The sequence below is a fragment of the Cebidichthys violaceus genome, unplaced genomic scaffold (genome assembly GCF_023349555.1).
Source record: "Cebidichthys violaceus isolate CVI_PGR_0920_01 unplaced genomic scaffold, fCebVio1.0.p SCAF_105, whole genome shotgun sequence".
Taxonomy (NCBI): domain Eukaryota; kingdom Metazoa; phylum Chordata; class Actinopteri; order Perciformes; family Stichaeidae; genus Cebidichthys; species Cebidichthys violaceus.
In genome coordinates this window covers 365322-385488 of record NW_027176269.1, presented here as the reverse complement: position 1 = coordinate 385488, position 20167 = coordinate 365322, and the positions used below count along the sequence as shown (strand labels likewise).

The 20167-nt window shown below is 41.7% G+C and overlaps 1 protein-coding gene across 3 annotated transcripts; it reads right to left on the bottom strand.

The window, feature by feature from the left end:
• Positions 1 to 693: 693 nt before the first annotated feature.
• On the bottom strand, positions 694 to 19427 carry LOC137888566 (glutamine-dependent NAD(+) synthetase-like). 3 transcript variants are annotated; one of them, XM_068731977.1, is made up of 22 exons: positions 19154 to 19427; positions 17695 to 17755; positions 17394 to 17510; positions 17135 to 17188; positions 16924 to 17013; positions 16175 to 16226; positions 15951 to 16039; positions 15701 to 15818; positions 13887 to 14018; positions 13040 to 13111; positions 11373 to 11497; positions 11207 to 11255; positions 10399 to 10501; positions 9499 to 9667; positions 8056 to 8191; positions 7664 to 7770; positions 6302 to 6433; positions 5906 to 5975; positions 5044 to 5172; positions 3895 to 4071; positions 3069 to 3225; positions 694 to 2945 (listed from the first exon to the last, which is right to left on the bottom strand). In XM_068731977.1, exons 1-22 carry the CDS (start codon positions 19236 to 19238, stop codon positions 2926 to 2928), a joined length of 2244 nt encoding a protein of 747 aa, XP_068588078.1. In that variant the 5' UTR covers positions 19239 to 19427; the 3' UTR covers positions 694 to 2925. The 3 variants fall into 3 exon arrangements, 2 of the variants coding, with proteins under 2 accessions (XP_068588078.1, XP_068588086.1); XM_068731985.1 differs by having other exon boundaries at positions 3105 to 3225; XR_011105154.1 differs by lacking the exon at positions 694 to 2945 and having other exon boundaries at positions 3157 to 3225; positions 3717 to 4071.
• Positions 19428 to 20167: the final 740 nt, after the last annotated feature.

The window sequence follows — 20167 nt, the reverse complement described above, 5'->3', positions numbered from 1 at the left end:
AAATGACATATCGTGTGTCAAACCTCTGTACTTGATTCAGTTTATCTCATCGTTCAAACTGGGTAGGCCAACATGCTTGAGTTAATTAGTCATTTTAATATTCAAAGTAGAACTACAACTAATGACTAAGGGTCATTTATTAATCTGCTGAGGATTATGGTTAAAGGGCCAATATGTAGCATTTTAAGCAGCCTGTTATCAGGATGGAATACACTATTCATAACTATGTTTTCATTGGTGTATAATCACCTGAAACTAGGAATCATGTTTTCGTGAAGAGGATTCACAAATTGTGGGTCACCATCTAGTCCAACATTATTAAAAACTAGTTTTTATGCAAGATGGACAATAATTTAAAAGGTAAGCATGCGATTATACAAACATCATCCACTTCACATGGCTGACCGGGTAAGAGACTCCCGTTCATTCAGGGTGGAGCTGCAGTCCTCAACAGTCGCTCCTGGCCGACAGCAGACTCAAGTGCTGTGGGTATGGAAAAAATGACAACTATATGAAAACAAAGATGAATCATGTTAATTAGGCCCCAGCCTCACGTGTCACATGCTCCGTCAGCTGACAACTAATTAAACCAGCAGGATGCCGCTGCTGTCCTCATACATCGTCCACCTAGTATAATTGATTTTGTCATTACACTTTAAACATGTACAAACAACACCTTAAAACTAATTTGTCTTTTGGAGTCACTTTATTTCCAGCAAACACACAACCCCTCCCATACAGTGTCTCACCAACGACATTAAAGTCCAAATACAAGCCTGTAATCCAATAACCTCAGTGTCCCAGACATCGGAGGAAAAGGTCTTTCACGCTCTTAATCTAATCTGTCATAGTTTAGTAGCAAATGATCACCACTAACCCACACTGGAGAATGTCCCAGCAATAAACCCTGCAGCTGACATTGGAACCAGAGGTTGAGTGAGAGGGCATGTGAACCAGCATCTTAGGGTTTGTGTTTCCTTAGTCATTCGCCCGAACCCCAGAAGAAGCACAAATCACTGGACATTCCCATGTACAGCAGTTTAGGAGAGCGTGGGCAGAATGTGCATTATGAATATGTCAGTGATTCAGAGGCCCACACATCGCCGTACTACAACCCAACCTACCTCCCTGTCTAAATACAGATATTATAACGCTATTAGCTTCTCAAAGATAAAGAGAGCTGTTCCTCCAGAGGCCTCATCCAACACATTTGCATTGGATGGATTTGCATCCACACTGGGCCTTAAACAATAGGCCCAAGTCATTTTTAAATCCATATTCACATGCTAATATGTGTACTGAAATAGATTGAAGAAGGGATTCCTTCAGGTCAGTGTGGATAGGAGGAGTGATAACAGTGACCAGCGATCCTTACATTTACAATCGACACGAGAGGATTGTGATAAGATACTCGACAAAATATGAACATTTCTTGAAACTCAAAATAAACGAAGAAAATAAAGAAATATTGAATCTTCTACTGCCATTTTCAAAATCTTCAAAGATTTCTTAAGATGCTATTAAAGTCACTCTAGTGGCATGGAGTGTTGGAGTGTGGAAATGTTGGTTGGTCCATCCAACAGTTGTTGAGATACTGCAGTCTGGACCAAAGTGGGGGTAAGACTTAGATATCTCAACAACAATTGGATGGATTGCCCTGAGATTTTTGTAAAGACATTCATGGTTCCCAGAGGATGAATCCCAAATACTTTGTCATTGACTTTTCATCTAAGGCCACCATGAGATTGACAACTGTGTCTTTGGCTGAAACAACTCAACAACTATTGCATGAATGGAATTGACTTGGGGAGTTCCTATAGACATTCATGGTGCCCAGAAGATGAAGCATTATGGTAGTCCTCTGACTTTTTATCCAGCGCATCAGGTATGAATTTAAATGTGTCAAATACGTTGACTTGGGACCAAATAACAGCAAAACTACTAACATTCAGTGCTAATTAGTAAATGCTAGCATGCTCACCTGACAAGAAGGCCAACGTAACATTATCAACTTATTAACATGTTCATTGTTATCGTGTCAGCATGCTAATGTTAGCATTTAGCTCAGAGCACCACTGAACCTACAGTAAGTCACTGTATGGCTGAAGACTGCATCCTTTGGGATGTAAGCTAAACTAATCGTTATATATACTGTGTATATACGAACATTATATATTTAAAATACATTTTTGTGATTATACTGAGGCAAATTTGATTCAATTCAGTGTCGCTGTTTTTCTTAAAAAGGTATACAAATAAAAACATTTGAAACATTCAAATTACAATTAAAGAGCCATTTAACAAGCTAATGCTAACTGCACCTACTGTGTGTGTGTGTGTGTGTGTGTGTGTGTGTGTGTGTGTATATATATATATATATATATTGGACTTTTACGGGCCACAATATGAATATAAACTATTTTTTCTTGGCTTTAACACCATATAACTAATATAACATTTAGATATATTTGCTGAATCACATATAGGTTAAATCAAAAACCTGCAGTGGCTTTAGTCATATTCACAATATTGACATTAGGCTTCCAAATAGTAATTAATAATATTTATTTTTTAGTTGGTACTAATCACATGCAACGTAAAGAGAGGTGGAGGAGCCATTACTTGTTACGCTGTGATTAAACATTTTGCATTATTTCACATGGGGGTATCCCATGCTGCGGAGCAACGTCTGGGAATGACGGCCCTTGTAACATTTGTGACACTGAGGTCGAACAAAGGTTCCATATAGTCCCTGAAAAATGACTTTTTTTTTCTTGACCCTGTGCTTGCCAACACAGTGCAAAGTATTTGGCTTTAGTGAAAGAGGCACATAAATCACCACATAATGGATCCTTTTGATCGGTCACAGATGTGATGGGTTTTCTCGAGACACTGAAGACCGTAGGTTCTTATTGCTTTGGGGAGTTATCTGCCATCTGGGACGCCTGTGGGGAAAGGAGGGTAAACATCGGTGAGAGGGACCGAGCTGGCTGGCATGAGGAATCACAGCTGGGTTTTTCTCAAAGATATAGTGTTTAACACTATATAGTGTTCTCTTGACTACTAACCCCAATCCTCACTAGAATGTGGCGGACACTTGGTACCTTCCAATTGGCCACTTCCTGCATTTAAAGGTTCTGTTTTAGGGGGAGCATCCTTTATTCCAGCCGACCAGGAAGTCCCTCCAGCAGCAGCAACCAGCAACGGAGCCCTCAGCAGTGGTATCTAAAAATATGTATTTTTAAATATTTAGAAAAGGCAAACATACGTATGTCAAGACAAGTGTGACCGTAAAGAAATGAGCTAAATGTGTGCACTAGAAATAGAATCTAATAAACTATGAGTGTGGTGTATGAAACAAAAGCCATGTGCCAGCATTGAACCGTTGGTGTTAGTGGTGTAACGGATCGAGCCAACATACGTCATTGAGTCACATTACGATGCATTCATGCTCTATTCAGTAGAAATGAGTACTGGAGCGAAGGTAAATCATAACGGTATCATGATGTGTTCTTATAAAATGTAGCTTATGGCAAAAAACTTGAATAAATCCAGTTGTTTAAAGGAGATGTTTTCACAGCATATTTTCTACTGATCTGATCCGTGGCTCAAAACCAGGACACGATCCCAACCGTGAGTTCTGTGATCCGTTTTACCACTATGATGAACTACTAAGTGTTAACTGTAGATAGCTACAGTGTGTGCAGGAGGGTTACCGACAGCCGTGTGGCAGCAGGTGCAGCCGTCACACTCGACAAAAGTCCAGCTCTACCCAACACCATAGTAGTTCCTTCCTGTATCGCTACAGCTCCGTCAGATTGGACTTCCCCGTCCCCCCCCACCACCGTTCAAACGGAGAAGGAGGTGGCAGTGACGTTCCTGCCTTACTGCTACCTGGCTGTCGATGCACCTGAACTGCCAGGTCCAGCGTGTGTTGTAGAGGAAAGGTCGGAGGTCGAAGCGGTTGTCGTCGGGGCTGTAGCTCTCGGCGTGGTAGGACGGCGTCACCGTGGTCATCTTGTGGCGGTTCACCGAATACATCCGGAAGAAGTGCTTCACCTTCTGTGCCACCTGGAAAAAAGACAAGGACACGCTGTGGTTTCTAGGTAAAAGTCTGAGACAGAAAGTCTTAAAGGCACAATATTCACTATCAGTGTTCAAAAGACACACTTTGAAATGTTCCAACGTAGATTTGCTGAAGTCTCTCTCAACTTGGAAGCACATCATCGTTTAAAGCTCCAAGTCCCCGTCAGGCTTTAGAGCTGTCACTCTGAGAGACGTTAGCTGAAGAGCACAGCTGCTAACTGTACTATCAGGAGGAATCAGCCCAATATCAATCAGGTCAAAATATGATGAAATAAATAATGCTATCAGTGAAATTCACTTTTATATTGTTTTGGCAAATTTATTACGCTCAAAATATAAGTGTAGGGAGGTAGAAAGAGAGTCTGTCACCTTAACTGTATACATGTTGGATTATTTACATGTTGGATGTAAACCAGAATGGATCAGGTATGCAGCCATTATTAATAAATACTGTTACAAAGGAACTCTATGACGAGGGGGTATGAATGCCATTATTGCATAATATTTGAATAATAGAGTAATGTTTAGTATACTTGTAATATCTTAATAAATGTGGGCCAAACACTTAAAATTAGTTTTACCTTTCTTTGACTGTCTACAATCACATGTATTGTTTTATCGGATTCTATTCCAGCAGAAATAATTGAATGTATGATTATTCTTGATACATGCTAAGAATTACATTTATAGAAAATATCTGAAATTTAAAATTGTTGTCACAATATTGGTCAGGAAAAGTCACAACTAGATAATTTCCTCAAATCGTTCAGCCCTAAAATAATCTCAAAAAGACAAAAAACAAAACTGCAGTCAATAAAGTCATCAAAGTCCTCTCACAGCGTCTGCTCTGAGATGTTCTGTGCTTGAGTTTATTTAAAAAGTGTTCCTCTAGTGTAGGGTTCCACTCTCCGGCAGACTAGCAGAACAAATGTTCTAACTGTAAAGAAGAAGACTGACCTCTGCGGGTGAGAGCGCGTCCCTCCACATGTGGATGAGTTTACAGAACATACTGAACGGGCCGCACTTAGAGATCTTCCTCAGCCGTCCGATCACGGACAGCTCAGAGTAGGTCATCCCCATGTCTGCCTGAGGAGGGAGGCGTGAGGTGGTTAGTGAAGGATGGATGAAGGTAGGAAACGGATGATGACAAACAAAGCATTATGGAACAGATACCGTCGTTGGGCCCGTCCGGCCGACCGGGGCTGTACACAGAGAAAGAAGCTGACGGAGGGAGCTAGCCAGGCGCTTGGCTAAGTTAGCGCAAGGATGCATGTGTGACTAGGTGCGTTTTTTCAAAATGAGGTCTTTACAAAGGGTACATAGGAATATTTGACTTCAGGTCAGCTGTGACTACATAAATGCTGAAAATCAAACATTTGAACTATCAGTTTAGAGATTTTACAAAGTAAAAGTCCCTGGAAGTGTACGATTCAACTTTGATCAACAAGAACATAAAAACTAAAATCTCAATAAATCGTAATATCAAATCAAAATACTTGAAAAAAATCGCGATACCTATCGATTCGGCACCCAAGTATTGTGATTGTAATATGTGTATATGAATATTGTCTCAACCCTAGTAGACCCATTTGTACACATAGTTTGAAACTCCATGTGTACAAATATTAGTGGTTAACATCTTAACAATACTAATATTAATATGTTAATATTAGAGACCACTTTGCGATGGGATCCCATCAGCCGCTTCCCCAGATCGAGCCAGGGGAGTAAAGTACGAGGGACAGTGAGCGCCTCCCCAGTACTTCCTCGCTCTTCCTCGCACCAAACCCATTTTGGAAACACTGACTTCTCTCCTAACCTCATCAGTCTGAGAGGCCTGGCCGTCTGTCAGCGGCTCCAGCTCAGCTGTGGGCGGAGCGGACAGGATGCTGCAGAAGAAACCAACACCACACGAGATGCTCAGTTTGTGGCTCGCAGAATATGAAGTTTGCATGAAACAATGGCTGGTGCATGAAACCTAAGCATACCCATACCAACATCTATATCTATAGAAATGTAACATAGAAATGTTTGCGGGATGTGTATGTAAAAAATATGTATTGTCAATTATTTAAAAGTAATATATACTCAAACAAATGAAATGCTTTCCTGCTTCCTGCTGAAGCCTTTCACTCCTTCCTCCTTTGTTCTGAATACTAACAGGTACGTTACACAGCAGTTCAACGTCTCCAAAACGTCTGCCAGCCGACCTCACCCTCTCAGAGCGGGGAGCTGGAACTGCTCCACACAGTAGAGCAGGAAGCTCTTCAGGTCCGTCTTGCTGACGCCTCCTATGGGGTTGATGTCGGCACTGGAGCAGTCGTACTTTGTGAAATACCCTGTCAGACTGAGCGGAGAGGTTGTTGTTAGGCCGGAATTATTCTCCGCTCAGACAGCATTCATCTTTCGCTAGTTGCACCGCTCCAGCTACAGCGTCACGCGTTTTGTTCAGCAAGATACTCGCCACAAATGAACACCACTTTATGATGTTTGAAGTGTGAATGCAACCTGCAGAAGTAAATAGCTAACGTTGCGTCAGTGAAGGAACTATACCGCGGTCGCATGTGTCCGACAACGCTGTGGTCAGCAACCTGTCAATCACAATGTCCCCTCTTTATGGTCTGTTTGACTCTAAATGAACATCATGCTGTGTTGAAGAAGACTGTAAACTAGAGATTGAGACCATAAACTCATGTTTACAATGTTTACTGAGGGAATAAATCAAGAGAGAAGTAGAGTCATTTTAGACTAGACTTCTATACAACCAGAGGAGTCGCCCCCTGGTGGACACTAGAGAGAAGTAGAGTCATTTTAGACTAGACTTCTATACAACCAGAGGAGTCGCCCCCTGGTGGACACTAGAGAGAAGTAGAGTCATTTTAGACTAGACTTCTATACAACCAGAGGAGTCGCCCCCTGGTGGACACTAGAGAGAAGTAGAGTCATTTTAGACTAGACTTCTATACAACCAGAGGAGTCGCCCCCTGGTGGTCACTAGAGAGAATGCAGGTTTTTAATTAAGCACTCACACATTGACTTCACATTTCAGAATTGATGGCTTGCCGCCTGCTTAAGGACAGGTGAAAACTAGAATCACCGCCTCTGCCAAACAGTCGTGTTGCAGTTCACATCCATGTCTGTCCAAAGTGTCATCAGACAATTCATTATCACATTTATTATAGCGCCACGGTTGTGGAAGGCTCTGCCTGCACCCCTACGTTTTGCTGATTGTGAATTTGTTTAAAAATCGTCTCAAGACATACCTGTTTAGACTGGAGTTTGGGTGAAACTCATGCTCTAGACCTGCTTTTAAGTGATGTTTTAATTGTGTATTTTCTGTTTGTTGTCCCTTTTTTTTTCATGTTTTCCAATTTGTTCTTGTAAATAATTGACTCGTTTGGTCACATTGTGTTATTTATGTTTGAAATGATGCTCCTATTAGGCACTTTGTGACTTTATAAATGAATCTTACTTACATATTGAGGGTTATCTATTTTACCTACGAAACAACTGCAAACGTAGACTTTATTTCAAAAGGAGATTTCACACATAAGTCTGTGGTCAGTCCCAGTGATACCTCTCGTCTACATTGGCTGAGCCCAGCACCAGCAATCCACCTGGCTTCCCCCGGGTCCACAGACTCAGCTGGGCAAACAGGTAGGCCAGGACCATCCTGACTCGAGCCTGGGAACACACACAACGCACACGCGCACACGCACGCACACGCGCACACACACACACACACACACACACACACACACACACACACACACACAGAGTGAATACAAAACTCTCTGCGATAGAAACTACAAAACAGTCACAGTTGTGTTACTGAAACATACGTGTGAAGAAGAATATGTTAATGACAGACGATGACAGACAAAAGGAGGAGTGGCAAAGACATCGTCGTGACGATAGAACCATCATGACGACCCAGAGACGAAGCGTGAGAGTGACTGAGCGTCGTACCTGAACATTCTGCAGAGCCAGGTTCTCTCTGTGGCTTCCTCCATTGGCGCGAAACTGAGGCCACCTTCCAGTAACCACTGAGAAGATACCCAGAATGCCTTTCACTGCCATATCTATGTTAATATTCATGTGTGTGCTGCAGACAGAGAAATGAATAACAGAGGATGAGAAGATATTTCAATGCAGCTCAAAGGACAATAACTCCATAGAAAATATATCCGTTATATATTAGTTCACATAACTCTTAAACTTCTGTATTCTCGGTTCTCTCATTCAGAAATATTTTACTTTTAACAAAACATATATGCCACGTACTATTTGTAAATATTGATCATTTTAAAATCAAAAATATTCACTTTATACTTTAATTATTTGTATATTATTTATCAAAAATACTAAATCTGCTATTATCAGGAAAATTGCGCTCTTATTATTTATTCATTTTAATTTTATTATTATCTTTGTGTTTATAGCTATCATGTTTCTATTTCCCTCATGGAATCAATTAATTTAATCTCATCTTATTTAAGTTAACAAGATATCTATTATTATTATTATTATTATTATTATTATTATTATTATTATTATTATTATTATTATTATCTACGACACATCTCAAGGCAAAGGTGAGCTTGTCAGCGCTCTCTGGAGTTATTCATGTAACGACCTCGGGCATACAGCTCGGGCAGTTCTGAACCGACACTTCTCATCACTGAAGAAACACACTACCTTACCAGGTTCATGGAGAGGACTGAAACCGCTCTCAAGCCTCGGAGCAAGAATGTGATTATCGTAGCAAGAAACAGTCCCCGAAAAAACCCAACTTTACAGATTAAACAGTCAAGATACAGTGTTAGTCAGCGGCTTTAAGGTGCATTAGCAATTGCGAGCACAGCCAGGCTAAAACTTTCCTCCTACTTCCAGTCGTTATGCTAAGCTAGGCTAATCGCATTACGACTCAATCTTCAAAATGCCAAACTGTTTCTTTAAGATAGATACCAATACATCTGTCATGAGCTCAAGATGGCAAAAGATAAGGTCCATGTCATGTGGATCAGGCTCTTCCTTGATTCATACATTTAGATAAGAGTCCAGTTTCTTTGATAATCTGTTGACGCGTTCCATTTAGACTGTATTGGTGATATGAGTATTTCATTGTCTTTTATTGTCAAACTGCATGCACATTTTCATTCTTTACATAGCGTATTAAGGTTTTATTTTTCCCTCAGTATGTTTTTGTTTCCCATTGCATACAATTCATATACCTTGATAATATGTCTTCAAAAAGTGTCCTTTCATCACAATCTGGCATCATGACTGGTTGTGTTATTATTAGCCAGTATCTGCATCAGTTATTTTCATTTTTCTGCGCTGCACTGTGCTATTGTTTCACTTGATTCTCACACTCTCAAACAAAAGCCCTTCAGGTTTGACCCCGCCTACCTGCCGATCTGATTGGCCAGGCCTTTGGCCCTGCTGCATGTGTCCTCTGAGGAGTTTTCGCTGGCCATGTAGCAGGTGGTGAAGATGTGACCGCACAGCTCCCTCGGGTGCTGAGGACGGTAGGAGTCGTCCCCCACCACTCTGCGGACGTCCTCCAGCACCTGGATGTCTGGTAGACACGGAGAGAGAGACAAAGAAGAGGAGGGGAAAAGAAAAGAAGACTTTCAACTTCTGTTTGGTGATGAGTGAAGAGAGACGGAGGCTGGATCCTCAGACTTATAAAAGCATCATTCAACTTACCCTCTTGTATTACTTACCCTGCTTCTTCACCGTGCAGATGTCCAACGTATCATACTATATTACTTTTTTCATTGCCAACAAATCCAATGAAAAGATCAGACCAGTGTATTAGTAAGTCGCTCAATACTTTCTTAGTTCTCAACACAAAGCCCAGGCCTCACAAATATATCGTTTCATTTTTTAAATTCCTAAAACGGTGAGTCACTGTATCTTCTGACAGACGTTACTCACGCAGCACATGCAGGCCATTGGTTGGGGACTATTACCTTTGGTGCTGTGTGAGTATTTCTGGCAGCAGAACGGTTTATGTAGGATTGATTCAAAATAAACAACAGTGTGTGTTCATGGTAGTGAAGCGACAGTGTGGCTCAGTGATGTGTGTTTTGTTACAGCGGAGCTCTATGGCTCAGAGGAAGAAGACGTATCAGGCTTTGATGCACACACTCACTGCTGGATTTGCTCTCAGCATTTGTTGAGAATATGGAAAGTATAGAAAATGACCACCCTTATGCCTTAATAAGAGCATGTGACAAGAGTCCCAGTGAGAGAATGAGAGTGTCTACAATGATCTGAAATGAAAGCAAACGGGATGGTACTCACTGCCGTCCTCTATGGCCTGGCAGAGCAGCACGCACATCGAGTGGACAATGCAGGCGGTGGAGGAGCTGTCGACACCTCCACTCAGAGGCAACAGGAAACCAGCCTGGAACACAAGTCAAAGTCAAACAGCTTCTTCGTTTTAGTTATTTCGACGCTTCGCTAACTTCCATCGGCCGGCTCTGACCAGGGTCCTACAGCTACCCGGCTCTGATCCGTAGACTCTCGTGCAATCGCTCCAGAGTTTCTTCATTTTCAGGTCGGTGTTGTGGATTTGGAGCTGGTCATGGTTTAACTTTTGTCGCTATCATTAGGAAAGAACATTAGCATTTCACTGACTAGTGTTAGCACCTCTATGCTATGCTAGCTACTGAAGATATACATTCATATACATTCATATACATGCTGCTTTTGCTTTTTAATCACAGTGAATAATGGACTACACGGCTTTACAGTAACAGTGTTGTTCCTTCATTTCTTCTGTCTTCTGTTCTGATCTGTAGCTTCTATCTTTATCGTTCTGTTTTTCACTCCTGAATCAGTTTGACATCCTGGATATATTCTTCAAACATATTGTAGACACTCCTTTCTGCTTCTCTATGAAATTGCTTTTATGTTTTTCCCAAAATTAGATGAAGTTAGTGACAGTGTGGGCTCCATGGTGGCTGTGACAACTTCACAGAGTAGCATCAGGGGGCGGGGCTTAGCAAAGGTTCAACTGAGACACACAATGACACGCTGTGTGGCAGCATTTTTTCAGCGTGTGTGTGTGTGTGTGTGTGTGTGTGTGTGTGTGTGTGTTCCTTCTCACCTGTCCACTTCTCCTCAGATAGTCCCACAGCCAGCAGGCCGGCCCTAGACTGAACGACACAGGTGGGAAACGCTGCTGTGATTTCTGCACTGGGTTTCTTCAGCTGGCCCTTTTTAGAAGCCTTTAAATAGTTTTCTGCTTAGAAAGTAGATGTATGCATTTGTACCTGATCTCTTCCTCTGGTGAATGGAAGTGCAATGTTATTGGTTGGTGGGTAGGGAGGTAGATATCTTCATCATTGGATAAAGAAAAGTCAACTTTGACCCTGTGGCACGGTTCGGGTTCAATGTCCTACAACAGAGAAGTATGAGAGTGAGAGGAAATGGCAAGACAAAGCGACACATAGTGAAACATACACAAGCATCAAACAGTGGTCAGGAGATGAAGAAAGGTTTAGAAGCCATAGTTCACTGGTAACCTAGCTTTGTGTGACACTAACTAAACCAACTAAAGATGCTAGAAAGTAAAGAGAATTCAAATTGAACATGATTTTTAAAAAAGAAACTATTTGGGACACCAAAAGGGTAATTATTTAATATGTGGGAAGATTTTCTTTTGGCCACCTGGGGCAGCGCAACACAAAGACAACATCTTTTATGAGGTTTGATATATTATGAAGTTAGCAGACAGAGCAGCATAATCATTCACTTGGCACCTGATGAATGCACCTCCAATATTCACTCATTTAGCTCTGTTTGGTCTCCACCAACTCCTGAGAAAAAATGTATATTGTTTGAGTTGTATTCTGCACATTTGAGCAGTTCTGGATCGTTTGTCCGGACTCAGTTCTCTCCGTTAGCACTAAAAGGCATGCTTTGGGACTCGAGCTCTCAGAGATCTGACATGGACCTAAGTTAGCTGAGATATGTGTCTCAAGAGGAGCAGACGTGCTCACAGCTCTGTAAAGATAGAAGCACCTTCATCATGAGAGCGGGGCCCCAGAGCAGCCTCTGTTCCAGCCTCATTAGCTGTGATATGTGAAATACAAGAGTCAGGCCTGCTTTAGCGCCCAGGGTCACTCAACCGTAGAGACAGCCACACCTTACATACTATACAACCAATATGTTACACAGGTGATTAAGGGGCCACAGGCCACTGGATAAACACAACAATAATGTTCTTAAACTAAAGTAATTCTCTTTGTACTGCAATAAAGGTTATTGTTCATATTGAGTTACTTAAAGGCTAACACTGGTATTTTCCTGCCTGGACACTAACTTCCCACGTTGTGGTGTCTAAGTGACTGAAGGGGAGAAAAACAACAACTCCTCACCGTCGGTATTCCTTCTACATTGTAGCGTTATAGCCTAACGTTAGCCCTTTACCTTCATTGCGTTCACGCTACAAAAAACCTTATACGTGGGTTCGTTGTGAAGATTATCTTGCGGAACAAAACATGTAAGTATCATGAACATTTGTTTGCCACTGAGCCTATTTTCTGCAATAATCCAAAATCCAATGGAAAAATCCCATTGGCTGTTTGTGGAGGGAACCAGGCGATACTAACTTCCTGTTTGGCACAAAAAAATACATCATCCCTGCATCACTCTATAGCAAGTATCATGTTTGATATGTTCACTATCTTAGTTTAGCTTGCTGACTTTTGATGACCATAAACGCAAAGTACAGCTAAGGCTGATGGGAATATCAGTAGTTTTGCATTTATTTTGTCATAAAAAAGTACTGGACACATAAAAATTTCACCTGATAGAACCTGGTAATAAGTGCTAGAAGTGATGGACGGCAATAGCGAATAAAAGCAAAACAAAAAGCAATAAGCCATGATTCCACAACTCTGTACATTACAAAGGTTGGAGGGCGGTGCTGTCTCACCAGGTTCGGCTGGCAAATTTCCCCTCGGTAGCTCCGCACATCCTCAAGGTCAAGAGTGGCTGTAATCACCTCCTACCACACACACACACACACACACACACACACACACACACACACACACACACACACACACACACACACACACACACACACACACACACACACACACACACACACACACACACACACACACACACACACACACACACACACCATTTTTGAGAACATTACATTGACTTACATTCATTTTCTGGAGACTTACCATAACTGCTACCAGCCTAATCCTAACCTGAATTTAACCTTAACCTAAAACTAACCTGACACCAACATTACATCAAGTCTTCACACTCAAATGTAATGATTTACGTTATTGTTGTTTATCGTTATGCACCAATCACCAAGCCAACTTCCTTGTATGTGTTCGTACGTACTTATATAAATCGATTCTGATTCTGAGAACATGCATTTTGTCCTAATAAGGAAGGCGAGTCCCCACAATTTGACTGTGTAAACGGATTTATGTCCCCAAAATACAGGTCACACACACACACACACACACACACACACACACACACACACACACACACACACACACACACACACACACACACACACACACAGATCATTCTGCGACAAAGGAATGCTGTCTGCCTGCTATCTAACTGTATGACCTGAACTCCAACACTTACCCAACAGACCCGTCACACATGAAACACCAAACCCATTCTTCTGTCCACACCTACAATAATGTCACTTCGCACCGGTCGCTTATGATTTCCGCCGACATAAAGACTTATTTGCAGGTCTGTGTTGAGCCTGGTCTGGCTCTTTTCATGTCCATACCCACCACCTCATTCAGGGAGAACTCCGCTCCCAGTGCCACGATGTCTCCGTTGATGGCCACCATGGCACAACCATCGTAGTAGACCCGGTCTCCATCACAGCCCCTCTGGTTGGCGTAAAGGTAGATTCCGCCGCTCTGGAACAACACCAACGATACACTGAATGCAGGACTGACTTTAGTCAAACCATTGCATTGAGCTAAGAACACAGGATGTTACGGACGCACTATGTTCTGTATTAGTAGTGCAGCACTGCCCTCTGGTGATCTCTGTTTTGCATTGTCTATGGAAAGTTGCTGGCCAAACTGCATGATTGCAGGAATGTGTCTACTTTTTTTCTGACCAATATTGCAATTGGGATATTTTTTCAATATCTGTGACATCTCAATGTGGCTGCCTCGGTGCGTTGGTGCGCATTGTTTTGTGCTGGTGCGCATACTCTTGCGTAACTACATATGATCCTACCAAGCGTAGTCACAACGTCTCCCTGTTTTTACGTGAATAAACAACAAATGTCAGTGGATTCTACAGATACACCGATGGAGATATCGGGCCGATACTGACTCAGATATCTTGATCAGGTATCGTGACAGTGGGGCCGATCTATTAAATCAAATGTAAATGTATTTACTGTTGGAGAAATGTATCATCCCGTTCTCTTAGTTATAACTTGTATGGCTTAAACCTGCATATATTCATTTAAACCCAAATAATACATGTTATCATATCGAATGTATTTTCATGTCTAACCCTCTTCCCTCAATAACAACACCAAGGCTGGGAACTCGGTCTTGGTGGATGCATCGGCAGGCAGAGGAGGAGGACGTCTGCGAAGTGGGGGGGGGAGATAATGTGTATATTATACTTTGTTAAACTGTTCCTTGTTGTTGGAACTCCGAACCATCTGTGGGGAAAGAGCTCTATCCATTCAGCTGAATTATTACAAACTGTCTGTTCATTAAATATGATTTTAATACTTTAAGAAGTTCGTCATCTCGGTTATTTCTCACAGGGAGGTTAAAGAGATTTTTTTTCCACGTTTAAATCAAGCCTGAAGAATGATCCCAGTCTCTCCCTCACAGTGAGGCATATAGTTTATTAAATGAACACTGGTATCGGATCGGTATGCGGTATCGACCGATACCAGAAGCCCAGGTATCCCCATCGGTATCGTGACCTCAAAAGTCAAATCGGTGCATCCCTAGTGGACTCCTGGAAGAACCTCACATACCGCTGGCAGGTTTTGAAGTCATGTTTTCTTTTTTTTTTTAAATTGCTGAAATGACACTATTTATCATGGCCGATAACTGCAGAAACATAAACTATTGTCCGGTTTTCAACGACGTGAAGAACGGCAGGACAAAATACAAAAGCTAAGTTGAAAATACTGATTGTTCCTCAACATCACTATATTCTACATGTGTGAGTTTCTACTAAACAGACCCTGTAAAATGCATCAAACTCTGTGCTCCTCAGCGCGACTCGGCCGTTTACACAGAGCAGAGAGGAGAGAACAGGAGAGCTTGTTAAAATGTTAATAGGTCAATATGTGTCGCACGAGGAGCCCACTTTTTAATATTGGTAACACATGTGGGAAATGTTATATATACATTTTTGTTCCTACTTTTGAAAAATAAAAGAAATTCAACTTGTGTTTTTTTGATTATAACGATGATATACTGATATACTTCCACTTACTGGTGATTTTGCCGTTTCAATAGAAGAGCATGAGTGAAAGAAAACGAGGCCTCAGTGAGTAAAATGTGGCAGAAGCATAAATTGCCTTGAACCTGCTCGGGGTTCAGAGGGTAAAGAGTACCTTGGTGGTGGCTGACTTGATCAGTTTGACTCTTTGGTCAGCTTTGCGGAGCACGTGGTGGCTGGCAGACGAATTTGTAAAGATTTCAACCCCATCCAGACCCATCTGAATATGGGGGCTGATGAAAAGAGACAAAAAGAAAAAAAAAGCTTCTGTCATCAGGAGGTTTGGGTTGTTTCAGTCAGAACACAAAAAACCACATCACCCCAAGCAATGCGCCTTTACACAATCCTCTGTTGCTGCGCTGTACCTTCTGGGGTGCCAGAGCTCTTGGCATAGCTCAGTGCCGATGCAGGTGTCCTTCGTGGACAGCACACAGTCACCGAATGGGACCGTATCCTGATGGTCACAAAGAAACATGGGAATACAAAACACTGACCATCTCTTCGCTAATGTTTCCGGTGGAGAAAAAAAGGCAAGTCTTAGTCTCAACACAGATAACTATAGTTTCTTTTTTCTTTTTTTTTTTTTTACCTGCCCTGTTACCTCCTGGATCATTCGGGGTAGAAAGTACTCCTCCACCTGCCTTAATGAAACGAGCACAAAGACGTACTTTCAATACCACCCCAGTTTTGTTCAAAAGGTGAAGCAAAATTCCATCATTGTTTTAGGCCTTAGTTCAAAGACCACACTCACGGGGGAACTGTTAGCCTCGCTTCTACAAAAGTGGAAAAAATAAACAGCTCATATCTAAATGCATCTTGTTTATTTAACTGCCAATATAGAAAATGAGGCATTGTGGTTTCAGTGCCAGTTAGCACAAGATGAACCTGTCCTAACGGGGGTTTGAACAGGTTTGGTTACTGTTCCAGCTCTGGTCGGTCTGGTGACTAGCTCCATCACAAGACAGCTTTGGAGTTGTACGAAAACCTTAAGGTGCTAGCATGCTTCGTGTTAGCTTCCGGTCTTGGTGCTAAGCCGACCTTAAAGCTATTGTGTCTCTGTACTGGACAACATTATAAGTAAACATATTTTTTTTAAAAGGGCCACTTCCATATGTTTTACACATCACAAACAGCTTACTCATCATGTGGAGCACTACTCAAGTTTCACCAGATTGTGCTACTAAGAAGGGATTTTTGCTGGAATTAGCATTCTGTGAATATACACTTCAACGTCCCCACAGAGCAGGGTATCCGGAGCTCTCAAAGGCTGCAGAGAAGCAGGCTCTTACACTTCCCACAGGTCCACAACGTGTCGCGTGTCAATGAATGATGACTCACCTTAACTGCTTCCAAGGTGAGAACCAGCGCAATTCTCTGTAGACCCCGTAATTGGCCATCAGCATTTTAGGTCTGATCAGCAGTATCTTTCTACAGGATGAAGGACAAATGCTCAGTGATGAACCATACGTGTCCAGTCAAGTTATATAAATGCATAAAATAGGGGAAAAACACAAGTCATTTATGAGAGTGGACCGGTGCGCTGACGTACCTGTTGAGGAAAAGGACCCGACAGTTGTAGCGCACATTATGATGCATGATGGGCCTGAGGGGAACAGGATGTTCCAAGGTTACATTTTTCTTAAGTCTCATGACAAACTGTCAGTTTAAATTCTAATGTGGGGGCTGCAAATGTGAAGTGAGTCCAATGTTCTGTTTTTTGTAATTAAAAGTGATTAAAAACATTTAGAGTCACAGCCAGACTGAATACTGCTTTTGGGCTGGTCTGACGGTTTGATGGTGATACCCACATCCCCACGTCACAGATGATGTCCTGGGTGACAGGAGACTCTAGAAGCTTCCTCAGGACCTGAAGGCTGTGGAGCAACGTGTCTGACTCATAGAAGTGGTCTGCACAGCCATAGCCGCTGTAAAGTGAACAAGAAACGTCAAGGTCAAACTCTGGCAGCATTAGCATCTAATATAAGTTCTGCGCTACAAGGAGCTAACAATATTCTATTGCTGCTAGTCCATTTGGATCATACTATGACTTTTCAATGTGTGAATACACTCATATTAGTGTGAAACGTAATGAAGCTTTCCCCATCATACCATATCTCCAGCTCTGGGCCCAGTCTGTATTTGGCTCCGTGAGCTTTAGCAATCTCAATACCTGCAGAGAAAGACACAGACAGGCAACAGGCAGGATTATTGGTATTTTGGCAAAAAAATACTGTTGGTTTTGTGTGCATTGACCCCCGTGGCAGACCCCGTGTCGTCTGACTGTTGTTTTAATGTCGTTATGTGTCGTCTGACTGTTGTTTAATGTTATGATGTGTCGTCTGACTGTTGTTTTAATGTTATGATGTATCGTCTGACTGTTGTTTTAATGTCATTATAACGTGTCGTCTGACTGTTGTTTTAATGTTATGATGTGTCGTCTGACTGTTGTTTTAATGTCGTTATGATGTATCGTCTGACTGTTGTTTTAATGTTATGATGTATCGTCTGACTGTTGTTTTAATGTTATGATGTATCGTCTGACTGTTGTTTTAATGTCATTATAACGTGTCGTCTGACTGTTGTTTTAATGTTATGATGTGTCGTCTGACTGTTGTTTTAATGTTATGATGTATCGTCTGACTGTTGTTTTAATGTTATGATGTATCGTCTGACTGTTGTTTTAATGTTATGATGTATCGTCTGACTGTTGTTTTAATGTTATGTGTCGTCTGACTGTTGTTTTAATGTTATGATGTGTCGTCTGTTGTTATGTTTTGTCAGGTGAGCAATTGACATATGCATTTGACATAATTTTGGCACAAATAGAACCCCATAGATTTCAGTTCCTATACTAGAGGTTTTCAGTGATTCAATATTGCACTTCCACAAAGTTAGGAGACCTGCAAGAGGCCAATTAAAAAAAGTTAACAAATGTGGCCGTAAAGACAGAGATATGTTGACGTTTAATCCCTAGTATGGATGGGTCAAGTTTATGGGTAAATGAACATGAAAAGTTGTTTTTGTGGCTAAAACTGCACAAATCATTACCTCAAGAAAGAAAACTTCTGGTTAGCTCAAAGTGCAGGATTAGCTATTAGCTCTGGTGACAGACCCACGGATTGTATGAAGTGCAAAGTACTGGACCCAGAACCCTGTGAGGAGGGAGTGCTTGTTTTAAGGAAAGACAGTTCACACTGTCACTGCATGTTTATGGCTGTTACATGAAATGAGTGAGCGGTTTTCACACTTTGTGATCAATACTTTTGAGTCTTTGAATAGAAAACGCATCTTTTTGAGAGGAAAGGGTCTATTTACATGCTCGTGAGAGGCTGACCAATCACACTTGATAAGAAACCCAGACACAGTTAGTCAGGAGCGAAGCTACACCCGTTTAAACTCCACGTATCTGATATGAAGATGTGCATAACGGCATGAGGAGTGTCTGGTGAGTTTTTTGGGAAACCGGTTTTTGCATACATGTTTTCATTATTAACACAAACCAGAAAGCTACAGCTGGCAGAAGTTACAGTCTATGACACCACTGCCCAGCAGTAATAGTCCGACTTACTCTTCAGTATTCTCTCCAGGTTGCCGTCAAAGTCCAAAGCCCACTGATTCAATGAGCAAGTAGCGAGGGTCACTTTCCGTCCCATGTTCTTGGTCGTTAGTTTGCTGGTGCGTCGCGCGAACAAACCAGGCGGAACACAATGCTAATGACGTCGTATATAAAGTGACGGTATAGGTCAACACTGTAGCTATGTCCAGCACGGCTATCACCGAGAGTAAGTGGAGAGGAGTGCACTTGATCTGGAGAAATATACAGCGCGCCTGTGCTGCGCGTCTTCTTCTTCTTCTTCTTCTTCTTCTGTTATCTTTGGATTTAAGTCGCTTCTGAGCACACTACTGCCCCCCACAGGATAAAGGAGACATTACATGTTCCTGACCTGTCCTTGAAATGTTGAACCTTTTGAATCTGTTGAATGTATTTGTTGCCCGTCATTGTGTTTTATTTGACTATTTTTAAAACGTCTTGATATATATACATATATATATATATATATATATATATATACATATATATGTATATATAAATATTGTCTTTTATTGAAGATTTAATCACACATCCACGTTCCCTTCCAGTTAATTCAAAGGCCAAGTTGCTGTATATAAAGAAACTATGCCTCTGCCATTCCCAATGCTCATACTCAGCTGCACCCTCTTCACTTTCAACCTCTAAGTGGAGACCTTCTGATTATTCCTCACAATTTATTTAGTTTTGAAATGCACAGCCTTTAAGTAAGTGTTTGGCTATTTTGTTGGTTTTGTTACTACACTTTCTTAGGCAGCAAAACCATTAAGTTAGGTCCCGGGACAAACAGCATGGTTGGGATTAAAACTATACAACTATACATGAAGATTTAAAGGGGCTTTTTCTTTTACAGACGTGGCTGTGTGCAACACTGAGTGTGTCAAGCGTCCAGCGCAGACACACATACCCTCTGGCCCAGGATTGTATTCACGGCCGCGCTCCCTCTGCTCTCGCTGCATACCGAGGCCTTGACATCTGCCCTCTGCTCCTTCA

What these genes read in the sequence shown, in the direction of transcription:
- LOC137888566 (XM_068731977.1), bottom strand. Translation starts at nt 19,238, where the DNA reads ATGGGACGGAAAGTGACCCTCGCTACTTGCTCATTGAATCAGTGGGCT. An exon ending in TCACCTTGGAAGCAGTTAAG is followed by an intron (nt 16,227 to 16,923) that starts GTGAGTCATCAT and finishes CGTTTCATTAAG; the next exon opens with GCAGGTGGAGGAGTACTTTC. An exon ending in AGTTCTCCCTGAATGAGGTG is followed by an intron (nt 13,112 to 13,886) that starts GTGGGTATGGAC and finishes TGTGTGTGGTAG; the next exon opens with GAGGTGATTACAGCCACTCT.